The 14,622-nt window shown below is 45.0% G+C and overlaps 1 protein-coding gene across 3 annotated transcripts in view; it reads right to left on the minus strand.

Moving 5' to 3' along the window:
* The window catches only part of ENPP2 (ectonucleotide pyrophosphatase/phosphodiesterase 2), a 117,705-nt gene that overhangs the window by 13,153 nt on the left and 89,930 nt on the right, over positions 1–14,622 (minus strand). For all 3 annotated transcript variants that reach the window (XM_061605653.1, XM_061605663.1, XM_061605642.1), the window contains 3 exons: positions 10,705–10,753; positions 8,509–8,648; positions 6,327–6,462 (listed from right to left, as the gene is read on the minus strand). In XM_061605653.1, coding sequence (XP_061461637.1) covers positions 6,327–6,462; positions 8,509–8,648; positions 10,705–10,753 — 325 coding nt within the window. The remainder of the gene's footprint in view (positions 1–6,326; positions 6,463–8,508; positions 8,649–10,704; positions 10,754–14,622) is intronic.

Below are 14,622 nucleotides of genomic sequence, written 5' to 3' on the forward strand. Positions count from 1 at the left end.
TCCCAGGACAGATCACAACAGAAAAACAAAAGATTAAAATCTGTTAAAACAATTTACAACCAGAAGAATAAGGAGGGTCCAAAAATAAATAAATTATATATCTGGTATCAAAGCCCAAGGCAAAGAGGCGTGTCTTCCATAGGGATGGGTGAATATGATTCCCTCAGTCTAGTTTTTTGAATCTTCAGTTCTACACATTTCCACATCAGTGTGCAATTTAAAAAAAATTCCTCATGAAAATTCATAAGAATAGTGCATATTTCTCTTAATTTCTCTTAATATACACATTTTTGTATGAAACACTGTTTGCATTAAGTGTGCTGCCAAAGCTTTCTGTAACTACAATAAATAAATAAAAATATGGGGTGGTGGTTGGTTTATTATTTTGTTTTTATGGTATGCTATATTTACTTTTGTTTTTAACAATGTTGTAAGTCACTTGGAGGCCTTCAAGTAATAAGTGACTAATACATCTAATAATAACACAGAGTTTTGTTGCTCCACGAGCTAGAGGGAGCCCCAGCTGACGAAGCGTCAAGGCCCCAGCTGACAAAGCGTCAAGGCGAGTTAAGCAGCAGAGCGAAAAGAGGGTAAGTAGCTCCCATTTATTCCATTATTTAATTGAAGTAAAACAACTCAGAGCAATAAGTAATAAGGGCAGCCCAAGGTCACCCTGAGCTAGGAGCCAAATCCTGAAAGAACCTATATCTTAGGAGACAGATCCTAGGAGAAGGAAGCCCATAGAAAGCTAGTTTTCAACACCACCCTAGCAGGAAAGCATCAGGGGACACTGTAAACAAGGCTAAATTCCAGTTGGAGAGAAGGGGGAAAAGGAAACTCCACCGACACATACAGGGAGAGAGTCAGCTCAGTCCTTGCTAAAAAGGGCAGCTTCAGCCTTCCTGAAACACAACCACAAGCTCTGTTTCCCTAGGTTAAAGAAAGGTCAGGCTGTTCTAGGTGGGAAAACAACAAACACAAAAGACTTGCCTGGAAGGCGCAGCCCCATGATTAGATTAAAAGCAGCCAAAAGCTTAAACAGCCCCGCCCCTCGCTCAGGAAGGAAGGAAGCCTGAGAGAATACTAAAGAGTTAAGCCCCAGCTGATAGCCATCAGCCTCAAGTAACACATCATTGGCTGGCAGCAGTAGCTGGGAGGAACCAGCCACACATATAAAGTCAGAGCACCCTAGCGAGGGAGCCTGCTCCACGAGCTAGAGGGAGCCCCAGCTGACAAAGCGTCAAGGCGAGTTAAGCAGCAGAGCGAGTTCGGCAGCAGGGCGAGGAGGCCAGGGCCTCCCACTCTGCCCATCTGTTCCCTGACCTCAACTAAACCGCAGTCTCCAACCCATTAACGTAATAAACCTTAAACAAAACTATGCAGGTAAGAAGCCAGCAGGGGTGTGGGGGCTTTCCAGTGTTTTGCACCGCCTGCAGCATGTACGACTATCTGCCTGTTGGACAGAAGTCATGGGTGTGCTCTCGGTGCGATGAGCTCCTGGCTCTCCGGGAACGACTTCATTTCCTTGAGGCCAAGGTGGCGGACCTGGAAAAGCTGAGAGAGGCAGAGAGGTGTGTGGAGGAGGCCTTCAGGGACGTTATAGCTGTGTCCCACTCCAACGATGATAGCTCTCCTGCTATCATGGACAACGATGGTCTCGGGGAAGGAGAGCATCCAGCTGAGGAAGAGGGAAACGATCCCTTAGAAGGGACCCATTCCTTGGGGGATGAGCAGCTATCCTCTCGTGCCGAGGATATATCCCCAGGGGGTGGAGGGATCCTTGTAGTGGGTGATTCGATCATTAGGAACATAGACAGTGGGGTGTGTGATGGGCGTGTAGACCGCAAGGTGTTTTGCCTGCCTGGTGCGAAGGTTGCGGATATCGCCCATCGTTTAGATAGTTTGGTAGACAGTGCTGGGAAGGAGTCAGTGGTCGTGGTGCACGTTGGCACCAACGACATGGAGAAATGCAGCCGTGAGGTCCTGGAAGCAAAATTTAGGTTGCTAGGTAGGATGCTGAAAGCCAGGACCTCCAAGGTGGCTTTCTCTGAAATGCTACCGGTTCCACGCGCAGGACCAGCCAGATAGGCCCAGCTTCGCAGTCTCAATGCGTGGATGAGACGATGGTGTCGGGTGGAAGGGTTCGGATTTGTTAGGCACTGGGGAACATTTTGGGACAAGCCGGGCCTGTACAAAAGGGACGGGCTCCACTTGAACCAGAATGGAACCAGACTGCTGGCACTTAAAATTAAAAAGGTAGCAGAGCAGCTTTTAAACTGACTGAGGGGGGAAACCCGACAGGAGCTGAGAAAGGTCCGGTTCGGAATAAACCTCCCCCCGGGATAAAAACCAAAGAAATGATGAAATTTTAAAAGGGGTAGGCCTAGAAGTAGGCATTGTGAGAGCAGGGGCACATGATATAAATTCAGAAGAGCAAAATTACCACAGGCCTAACCACAAGTGCCAAAGACACTTGAAGAGAGACACTGCTTACAAGTGCCTGTACGCTAATGCTAGGAGCCTCCGAACCAAGATGGGAGAACTGGAGTGCTTGGTCTTAGAGAAGAGCATTGATATAGTGAGCATAACCGAGACCTGGTGGAATGGAGAAAACCAGTGGGATACGGTTATCCCTGGATATAAACTATATCGGAAGGACAGGGAAGGACGTATTGGTGGCGGAGTCGCTCTATATGTGAAAGAAGGCATTGAATCCAGCAAGCTCGAAACCCCAAAAGAGGCAGACTCCTCCACAGAATCGTTGTGGGTGGTGATACCATGCCCCAGGAGGGACTTAATACTGGGAACGATCTATCGTCCCCCTGATCAAAATGCTCAGGGAGACCTTGAGATGAGATATGAAATTGAGGAAGCATCCAAACTAGGAAATGTGGTAGTAATGGGTGACTTCAACTACCTGGACATAGACTGGCCGCATATGTGTTCCAGTCATGACAAAGAAGCAAAGTTTCTAGATATTCTAAATGACTATTCCCTAGACCAGTTGGTCATGGAACTGACCAGAGGGACGGCAACCCTGGACTTAATCCTCAGTGGGGACCGGGACCTGGTGCGAGATGTAAGTGTTGTTGAACCGATTGGGAGCAGTGACCACAGTGCTATTAAATTAAACATACATGTAAATGGCCAAGCAGGAGACCATCTAGGGAGGCGATTGGACCCTTGGATGATAAGGGAGTCAAAGGTGTACTAAAGAACGATAAGGAGATTGCAGAGAAGCTAAATGAATTCTTTGCATCTGTCTTCACAGTGGAAGATATAGGGCAGATCCCTGAACCTGAACTAACATTTGCAGGAAGGGATTCTGAGGAACTAAGACAAATAGTGGTAACGAGAGAGGAAGTTCTAAGCTTAATGGACAATATAAAAACTGACAAATCACCGGGCCCGGATGGCATCCACCCGAGAGTTCTCAAAGAACTCAAAGGTGAAATTGCTGATCTGCTAACTAAAATATGTAACTTGTCCCTCGGGTCCTCCTCCGTGCCTGAGGACTGGAAAGTGGCAAATGTAACACCAATCTTCAAAAAGAGATCCAGAGGGGATCCCGGAAATTACAGGCCAGTTAGCTTAACTTCTGTCCCTGGAAAACTGGTAGAAAGTATGATTAAAGCTAGATTAACTAAGCACATAGAAGAACAAGCCTTGCTGAAGCAGAGCCAGTATGGCTTCTGCAAGGAAAGTCCTGTCTCAGTAACCTATTAGAATTCTTTGAGAGTGTCAACAAGCATATAGATAGAGGTGATCCAGTGGACATAGTGTACTTAGACTTTCAAAAAGCGTTTGACAAGGTACCTCACCAAAGGCTTCTGAGGAAGCTTAGCAGTCATGGAATAAGAGGAGAGGTCCTCTTGTGGATAAGGAATTGGTTAAGAAGCAGAAAGCAGAGAGTAGGAATAAACGGACAGTTCTCCCAATGGAGGGCTGTAGAAAGTGGAGTCCTTCAAGGATCGGTATTGGGACCTGTACTTTTCAACTTGTTCATTAATGACCTAGAATTAGGAGTGAGCAGTGAAGTGGCCAAGTTTGCTGATGACACTAAATTGTTCAGTGTTGTTAAAACAAAAAGGGATTGCGAAGAGCTCCAAAAAGATCTCTCCAAACTGAGTGGATGGGTGGAAAAATGGCAAATGCAATTCAATATAAACAAGTGTAAAATTATGCATATTGGAGCAAAAAATCTGAATTTCACATATACGCTCATGGGGTCTGAACAGGCGGTGACCGACCAGGAGAGAGACCTCGGGGTTGTGGTGGACAGCACGATGAAAATGTCGACCCAGTGTGCGGCAGCTGTGAAAAAGGCAAATTCCATGCTAGCAATAATTAGGAAAGGTATTGAAAATAAAACAGCCGATATCATAATGCCGTTGTATAAATCTATGGTGCGGCCGCATTTGGAATACTGTGTACAGTTCTGGTCGCCTCATCTCAGAAAGGATATTATAGAGTTGGAAAAGGTTCAGAAGAGGGCAACCAGAATGATCAAGGGGATGGAGCGACTCCCTTACGAGGAAAGGTTGCAGCATTTGGGGCTTTTTAGTTTAGAGAAAAGGCGGGTCAGAGGAGACATGATAGAAGAGTATAAAATTATGCATGGCATTGAGAAAGTGGATAGAGAAAAGTTCTTCTCCCTCTCTCATAATACTAGAACTCATGGACATTCAAAGAAGCTGAATGTTGGAAGATTCAGGACAGACAAAAGGAAGTACTTCTTTACTCAGCGCATAGTTAAACTATGGAATTTGCTCCCACAAGATGCAGTAATGGCCACCAGCTTGGATGGCTTTAAAAGAAGATTAGACAAATTCATGGAGGACAGGGCTATCGATGGCTACTACCCATGATGGCTGTGCTCTGCCACCCTAGTCAGAGGCAGCATGCTTCTGAAAACCAGTTGCCGGAAGCCTCAGGAGGGGAGAGTGTTCTTGCACTCGGGTCCTGCTTGCAGGCTTCCCCCAGGCACCTGGTAGGCCACTGTGAGAACAGGATGCTGGACTAGATGGGCCACTGGCCTGATCCAGCAGGCTCTTCTTATGTTCTTATGCAATATTGCCTAATGTACACACTTTGGCAAAGCAATTTCCCCTAACAAAATGCAATTTATGCCTATTATTTTCCATAATACATGCATTCACATGTACACTTTACACTACTATATGCATTTTTGTACACATTATAGCTGGAGAACTGCACTGCAAAATTCAGAAGTGTGAATTTTGAAAGTTGGCTGCATTTTGGGTTGTGCATTGTTTCAGAAAGAGCAAACAAGGTGGGTTCGCCTGTAAATGCAAACTGCATCAAATTTCTCCCCATCCCTAGCCTTCAGCATGCATGGAAAGCACCAGGCACCTCTCTGTGGAGGAAGAATCCCACAGTTTAGGGGCTGCCACACAGAATGCCTCCTCCCAGACCGCCACCCCACAAACTTCCAATGAGGCCCCCTCTGCCAATCTTAACACCCAAGAGGCAGTCTTTCAGATATTTGGTTACGTGTGCATGCTTCTCTTGGGTTTCTGGGGGTATTTCCAGGAGAAGGGAACTGTGCAATCACATTATTCTGGTGGCTGGAAGGTAATGCCTTAGCAAAGACAGCCTTCCTTCCTTTAGTCAACACACAGAGCTGTCATGTGGGAAGACAGCTCTCTGGGCACAATACTAGCCACTTCTAGGTCCTCTTGCCTGCTTGGTCCACTAGGTGACAAGTTTCCTTTCAGCAGCAAACCACAAGCAGCCCTTCTGAGGCAAACTAAATGTAATGTTTGCTTTAGTACAATTTTTTTTAAAAAAATTAGGTAATGTATTTCGCAGGCCAACCTGAACAGTGCAGAAAGGTGGGCTTCAATCCTTTGTCCCCATCACAGACCCAATGAGAACTGGACCCCTACTTCCATTTTCAATAAATTAGCTGCTTCTAACCCCAGCACAGGAACCTGAAGCACGGCAAAAGCTTGTGTGTGTGCGCCCAATCCTCTGCTTGCTGATCATCCACACCCTAATATCTCAAAGGTTCTGGGGAGAGGATCCCAAGGACTTCTATTTCCATCTTCTATTGCAAGCATACATGCGCTCACCAAGATCACTCCGATGGATACTAAAGCCAAAGAGGCATGCTGCTGCTCCGTGTAAGCGGTGGCTTGCCTCTTCAGCCATGGGAACTGCAGCTACCAAAAGCAGGAGGTTCTCTCCTGTGTATTCACATTTGGATCCCAGCTCAACGTTCATATTATTATTTATACTGGCATTTATGGACAGTGAGTATTAGGATCTATAGCCGTTGTACCCCACATCCTATTTAAGCTTACGGGGAGGGAAAAGGAATCCATAAGACATTTGTCTGTCCACTCTGTAGGCCATACAGGTCTGACTATTGATTGGAGAAATGCGCAGGTCAGGCCTTATACAGTTGACCAACTGTTCCAGGGCTCCTGGGACCTCTGCCTGCATTGAAAGAAAAAAAAAATGCTCTTACTTATTTCATTTCTAAGCGGGAAATACGGAGTTTCTGGATCGTTGAACAAGAACAGAAATCACATTTCTAAGCATAATTTCTACACTTCCATTGTTGTTCAGATTAAGATCAATCCAAGTGCATCGCTTTGTAGAAAGAGCCTGATATTTTGTGCAAGATCTTCAGAATGGGGCCTCTAAGAGAATGTTGAACATCAGCTGCATACACACTATACATTTAAAGCACATTATTTTCCCCAAAGAACCCTGGGAGCTGTGGTTTGTTAAGGGTGCTGGCAATTGTAGCTCTGTGAAGGGTCTCCCAGTATACTGTGAGGGAAATAATGTGCTTTAAATGTATGGTGGGCACACAACCTTATTTATTAGTTCATTTATTTATTATGTTTGTTAGTAGCTTTTCATCACAAAAGTGAACCCAAAGCAACTTACAATCAATAAAAAAGTTAAAGCCAGTATAAAAACTAAAACAAAATATAAAGTTAAAAAACACATAAATATAACAGTGGTGGAACAACCTATCCCCTAAAGGAGGCTACATCAAGACATCTCCAAAATTAGGAGCCAAATGCCTGGGAGAAGAGAAATGTTTTTACCTGGTGCCTAAAAATAGATAATGATTGTGCCAGACATGCCCCCTTGGAGATAGCATTCCATAAGTGAGGGGGCCACCACTGAGAAGATCTGCTCTTGCGTTATCACCCTCTGCACTTCTCTTGGAGAGGGGCACACGAAGAAGGGCCTCAGATATCGGACACATGGTCTGGGTTGGTTGATATGATGAGAGACAGTCCTTGAGGTACTGGGGTCCTGAGCTGTATAAGGCTTTGTAGGTCAAAGCCAGCACTTTGAATTGATCCCAAAAACTAATTGGTAGGCAGTGTAGTTGTTCCAGAATTGCTATTAGGTGCTCAGACTATCTCGCCCCGGTGAGCAATTTTGCTGCTGAATTCTGCACTAGCTGCAGTTTCTGAACTGTCTTCAAAAGCAGCCCCAAGTATAAATCATTGCAGTAACCTAGGTTAGAGGTTACCAGGGTGTTGAAAACAGAAGTCAGGCCATCCCTGCCCAGATAGGGTCATAGCTGGGCCACCACTCACAGGTGATGGAAGGCAGTCCTGGCTATCGAGGCCATTTGAACCTGAAGCAATAGTAGTTGATCCAGGAGTACCCCTCAGCTATGCACCTGCTCCTTCACAGGGACCCCATCAAGAGCAAGCTATATCCCCTCCATCTGGTCTACGGAACCGCCCACTAATAGTGCCTCAGTCCTGTCTGGATCGAACTTCAGTTGTTGGCTCTTCTCCAGTCCATCACCGAGGCAAGACATCTGGCTAGCACATCCACAGCCACAGCCTTAGACCTAGCCAATGGTCTGACTTGGTATTTTAGCTTTGTTCTTATATTGCATGCAAGCAGTGATTAGGGAACAAGGCAAGGAGTACATCTAACCAGTAAACACATAGACAAGATACTTGTGCATTTTGGATCTGAGTGTACATACCAGAGTATGAAAAGGTAGCAATTTGCCCTTAGAATGGCATTGTATTCTTAAAAGAATTCTCCTCGCTACTCCTTGCCTCCATCTTTCCTCACTCCATTGTCGTTTTGTCTGTCAAAATGTAGACTGAAAGCTACTCAGGCCAGAGCCTGGTCTCTGTGTTTGCTATTCAGTAAAGTACTACCTACACAGATGGTCCTGTACAAAATCAATCATGCCAGATAATCGCTCTCAGTACAAAACATGCATTATTTGTTCATTTCAAATGTGCACCTTTATCACTTGACAACAGTAACAAGGTCCACAAATCAAACTGAACACTGTATGGCAAAACACACTCCTACTGTAGGCCTTAAGATGTGTCATTAGTATTCAGAGGGTTTTCTCATTATGGAAAAGCTTTTCAACAGTCATTTGGACATGCTGCGTAATATGATGCATCTTTGCCTTATTCAATTCACAAATAATATCCACAGCTTTCCCCACTATCACCACTACCAGTAGACATTCAGGGTGACCTGTTTTGAAATAGTGTAAGACGTCCAGAGAGGCATCAGGAATGTTTCACTGTAGCCACTTTCAAAGTCGTGGTGATGCAGAATACTGTATTTTGTACGATAAAGAACAGCTGGGCGGCCATAAAGAAGGTGCTTGTTATCTATGAATTACAGAAAATTGTGCATGGAGGGAAAAAAGGTTAAACAAATACAAACATGTGTAAGTCATTTTACAAAAAAACCCACAAACCATTTGATATCACAATAATCAGGCACATACACTCTCTGTACCACCACTACCACCCCATATCCTTATCCTGCTGCAAGGAAGCTTTTCTGCAGTACTCTGGAGAGACAATGCTGTACAGTAGCTAAGAGCATACACGGCAATCCTGTGCTGAAATGTAACCTGCGCTATGAGCTCACTAGGTAGCCCCAGGACTGGGATTGGGATGTTACTGGAGTACAACTCCCATCATCCATGACCATTGGCCATGCTGGCTGGGACTGATGGAGTTGGAGCCCAAAATGTGGAGGGCCACAGATTCCCCATCTCTGCCTTTGGATCTTTTCAAGCATTATGTCATGGCAAACATGGCAAACTGGCTGCCCATTTGCTACAGGGCCACGTTCAAGGTTCTAGTCTTGGTGTACAAAGCCCTATACAGCTTGGGACCAGGATACCTGAAAGACTGTCTTATGCCTTATATACCCAGTTGATCACTGTGCTCTGCAGGTGAAGGCCTCCTGCAGACACCATCTTATCAGGAGGTCTGTTCCGCACAACATAGAAAGTGGACCTTTAGTGTGGTGGCATCTACCCTGTGGAATTCCCTCCCCTTGAATATTAGGCAGGCTCCATCTCTGTTATGTTTTCGGCGCCTATTGAAGATCTTCCTCTTTCAACAAGCCTTTTAAGTCGAGACCTATCCCAGTCTGCGTCTGTGTTGGAATTGCTTTTTAAAATGTTCTTAAACCTTCTTTTTAAAAATGTTTTTAATCTTAGAAGATGTTTTGAAAGCTTTTTTAAAAAGAAACATTTTTAAAGATGTTTTGTTTTAATGTGTTTTAAGGTTTGTTTTTATGATGTTTTAAAGTTTTTGGTGCTTTTGTTTGCCGCCCTGGGCTCCTGCTGGGAGGAAGGGCGGGATAAAAATCAAATAATAAATAAATAAACAAACCTAGGTTAGACAGCCACCAAGTGTATACTCAGCAGAGAACTACAGCCAATCTCATTGCCTAATAAAAAAGTCTGTAAGGACCTGCATGCAAGCACATTTAACGTTTTATAAAATTAGGTGTACGCCTAAAAGAAATTTAGATGCACAGAGGCCTTTAGGAAAGCTAGATGTAGAACCAGTCTGCTTTACAGGCTTGAAAGGTGTAGTGGAATAACGTAGGCGAGTCCCTCTGAAAACTAAAAAGTGTTATAAAGATAGCCATTGTTGCTGCAACTTGTATTTCCAAGTTTCCACACCTCAGATAAGAGAAGCATTACAACATCTGAGAATTCTTCTCTGGCTCAGACTACCCCCCTCATCCAGCTCCTCCCAGTAGTGCCCCAGCAGTCACAAGCTTCAGAGAAAGGCTAGTAACATGTGTACACACCATAGGTTTACAGACACCCCCCCCCCAAGAGAAGCCTGGTAACTGTAGTTTGTTAAGGGTGCTGGGAACTGTAGCTCTGTGAAGAGTAAACTACAGTTCCCATGACTTTTTTGTGGGGAGGGAGAAATGTGCTTTAGATATATGATGTGTGTGGTGTATAGCACCATCCAGTATTATAATAGCCCCTGAGAAAAGTATTATAACAGCCCCTGAGAAAACCACTCAGGGGAATCTTTGGAGCACAGCCTAACATTGAAATAGCCCCGGGAAAAGTTTTCCCAAGGGATACTTTGGTCTAGTCTGGAATGCTGCTGGGGAAGGGATGCCCTTTGGCCTATTGCTGCTGCCGCCAAAGCACTGCAGCCACTCAGGTGGTAAAGGGGGTGGAAGGGAAGACGTGAGGCTGGATAGATGGCAAGGATTCAAGAAGGGGGGGGTGGGAGTTGCATACACTTCCTATGGAACTTCTAGTAAAACTGGCCTGTTTAGAAATACACAAGATCTGTCTGGCTATGTTGGTTGATTTCTTACCACTTTAAAATTACAGTTTAGTAAGCTGAACTTGAGAAATAAATGCTTCCTTTACTGAGCTTGCCATCGTGTCCTTACCTTCTGTTCCTTTGACATAAAGACGCCGATTGAGTTCATCCAACTTGTTCTATTTAAAAAACACACACACAACACATAGAAGATTGAGAGCTGAACTAAAAGTCTGGGAGCTGAACTAAGAGAACATTCTCTTATTCCCATTTCCAATATTTACCTTGCAAAGCAACACTAGTCCTGTCTAAAGGGCTCTTGGTAAGATTCCGTAATTTGTAAGAATACCACATTTCTAGCATACGTTTTATAACAGTTAGTAACAAGAAAGAATATGCTAAGGTTTCACATATAGACGAAACAGAAAGGGAGTATAAGAATTATTTTACTTCTCTGTCTCAGTTTGTCTCTTGATGAGTGTACAAACAGTCCTCTACTTGGTGTGACGTTCAGGCCAATTCACACAACTAAACTGAGAAGGCTGACCATGCAGGTCGGATGGATTTGTGCTAGATTCAGCAGAAGTCAGTCAGCTGCTTTACCAAGCAAGCAATTCAGCCTACTTATATCAGGAGTTGGGCAAGAATATCTGATTAGGCAAGACTCCAAGTCCGCATGCCACATCATCTTAGAATTAACATTTGAAGACTGGCTCCCTTTGCTAAGTCAGCAAGAAAACACTGAGGCTTAGATTTTAAAAACCAATGTTACCAGCCTTTGTTGGCCTGTGGTCACATTTGGATTTTTGAGTGAGTGCTGCAGACACCACCCCCTTTGGTCATTTCTCTGCCCACCCCAAAAAACAAAAGAAGAACCCATGTGTACATATACTTCACTTTTCCAAGGCATCTGGGTAAAAGTCATATGCAGAAGAATTAATCTGAGCCTTGAAAAGCACATAGAGATGAAGGCGGAAGTGAAAAAGAGTGTCACTCTTTTAACTTGTGCCTTCAGCTCTATGTACTTTTCAAGGGAGAAAAAAGTAACTACCCTCATCACCTCATGACCAAGAGAGCAGTGAGTTCAGGGGGCCAGCTCAGAGCTTTCATAGGTGCCAGGGGGAAGTCTTTTAGGGCAGCACTGCACCCACGAGCACCACATTGGCAATCCCTGTCTGACATTTAAGTTATTCTGCTACAGGATAAACTTTACGTGTTTTGTGGGTGCATGCCCTGTTTCTAGCCATGTAGACTGTGACGTCCTTCCCCAGCACCACCTGTGAAGCTCTCACTTTGTGGCTACCAGCAGACAGGAACGTCAGGTTTATTTTTACCTTTCACCGCACTAGCACAGATCTCAGAAGATCCACCTGCTAGGCCTTACTACCCAACACTCTGTATCTCTTATAACCTTTAGACTGTGCCTTAGTCTCTGCCAGGCTATCTCGATACCTTGTGTTTATGGGTATAGGTAATTCTCAAACCCCCCTGCAGCCTCTTGCACTGAAGCATACAGCCCTGGGTTTCTCTGTAGTAACGGATACAATATCTTTTCCTCCGCCGCTGCCACCATTCGATACAAACTGTTCAGCCTTGGTTGCTTTGCTATTCCCCCTGGTATGTGTATCCCAGCTGAAGGAATCAGGCTTTTATTTAACCAAGAAATATTTATTAAGAATTAGAAATAACAAGATTACTTAAGGAATGTTTTACAAGCGTATGGTTTCATCTATATTCTGTTATGTACTTGACTTCTTACTAATTGCCTCAGAACTCCGACTCACTCTCAACAACAACAACAACCTCCAAACACCACCTCACAGCCACCACCTCAATTCACCACCAAACCTCCACCCAGATTCAACTGTCATTCTTCCATTTATACTCCCAGCCATTCAAACGCTCAGCCAATCATTCAGCATTCTACTGCTCATGTACTCCCCCTCCTCTTTCACTCCACTTACCATATATCTTCTATATAACCAGCACTTACCATATTTACAATATAAGCAGGAACATCACATAGACAATGCATAATGTGCTGTCTTTTAAGTATACATTTAACTAAAATGGCCAACTTTTGTTTTGTTTTCTTGGCCACATTTCCCCTTTATTGCCCCAAAGCCTGATGGCTGAAAGGTAGGGTGAGCTATGCAGTTCCACAGAGCATGTTATCCACCTTGCCATTTAATTGAAATACACTTTTGTGTGGCTCTAGGTAGTGGTGAGGAAGTGTTATGAAGGAAGAAGCTGCTACTGAGTCACATCCAAAAGGAGTGGTAAGCCATCAGGCCTTGGTCGCCTTGGTGGATGATATGAGGAGGGCGTTGGATAGGGGTGAATGCACCTTCCTTGTCCTCCTGGATCTCTCAGCGGCTTTTGATTCCGTTGACCAAGGTATCCTTCTGGACCGCCTGAAGAGGTTAGGCATAGGGGACACTGTATTGCAGTGGTTCCGTTCCTTCCTCTCTGGTAGGTACCAGAGAGTGGCATTGGGGGATGAGGTTTCGGATCCTTGGCCTCTCACTTGTGGGGTGCCACAGGGCTCCATCCTCTCCCCAATGCTGTCCAACATCTATATAAAGCCGCTGGGGGCTATCATCAGAAGATTTGGGCTGCAGTATCACCAGTATGCGGATGACACGCAGCTCTATCTCTCATTCAAATCTTCACCGAGGTTGGCTGTAGAAACCCTATCCAAGTGCCTGGAGTCAGTGAGTGGCTAGATGGGAAGGAATAAGCTGAAGCTGAACCCTGACAAAACCGAGGTACTGTTTGTGGGAGACAAGGGAAGGTTGGGGGATGCTGACCTGGTGCTCAATGGGGTACAATTGCCCCCGAAAGACCAGGTCTGCAGCCTGGGGGTCATTCTTGACTCCCAGCTGTCCATGGAGGCTCAGGTCTCAGCTGGGAGCCAGGCGGCGCTGTATCAACTCCATCTGATACGGAGGCTGTGCCCCTACCTGCCCAACCATCTGCTCCCATCTGTGGTACATGCCCTGGTCTCCTCTCACCTAGACTACTGTAATGCGCTCTACGTGGGGTTACCCTTGAAAATGATCTGGAAGCTGCAACTGGTACAGAATGCGGCGGCTCATCTGATTAAAGGCAGCCGCTGGCGAGATCACATCACTCCAGTGCTGAAGGAGTTGCACTGGTTACCAGTTGTTTTCCGGGCCCAATTCAAGGTGTTGGTCCTGACCTTTAAAACCCTATATGGTTTCGGCCCAGTCTATCTGAAGGAGTGCCTCCAACATCATCAGGGATGCCGCTCAACAAGATCAGCCTCAAAAGCCCTTCTCTCTATCCCACCAGTTAAAACAGCTAGACCGGTGAGAACTAGGGAGAGGGCTTTTTCAATTGTGGCCCCCACTTTGTGGAATTCCCTCCCAAATGATCTCTGCCATGCCCCCTCTATGATGAGCGTCCGCCGGGCCTTGAAGACCTGGCTCTTCAGGCAGGCTTTTGGGGTGGGTTAGGTTTTATTATTATTGTTGAGGTTTTTAATGTTTTAATGTATTTGTATGTTTTTATTTTGTACGTCGCCCAGAGTGGACTGGGCTGTGGAAGACCAACCCAAATTGTGTTTGCATTTCGACAAATTTGTAGGGCAGTCCAATATCTCAGAGAGGAGGTCAGGTCTCCTGCTTTCCTTGGTGCATTCACTATAGCTGCCCAATTTCCCTGCTTGTTAAAATTTGGTAGAAATATCTGTTGGCTATAGGTATGTTCTTAAACCACAAGGGGTTTTTGCCCATTAGTGAATATTAGTCTCGAGTCCTTGTTCTGCAATGGTCTAACAGTTCAAAGCTGCTGAGAACCAATCTAGGATCTTTTCCTATAGCATTTGAGTAAATTCAGTTGACACAAGCTTAGTTTTACACTCAGAGGAAATATCAGCAAAAGAGACCAGTTCAGAGTATTGCTTGCTACAAGTGGAAATCAGCCCAGGGCAGGCAATGCCAGGCAAAAGAGTTATTGATTTCTCTTTGTAGCACCAGGTCAGATTGCACATCTGGGACCATTAAGTATTTCACATATTTCTAGC

This window comes from Rhineura floridana, chromosome 1, assembly GCF_030035675.1.
Source record: "Rhineura floridana isolate rRhiFlo1 chromosome 1, rRhiFlo1.hap2, whole genome shotgun sequence".
Classification (NCBI taxonomy): Eukaryota; Metazoa; Chordata; class Lepidosauria; order Squamata; family Rhineuridae; genus Rhineura; species Rhineura floridana.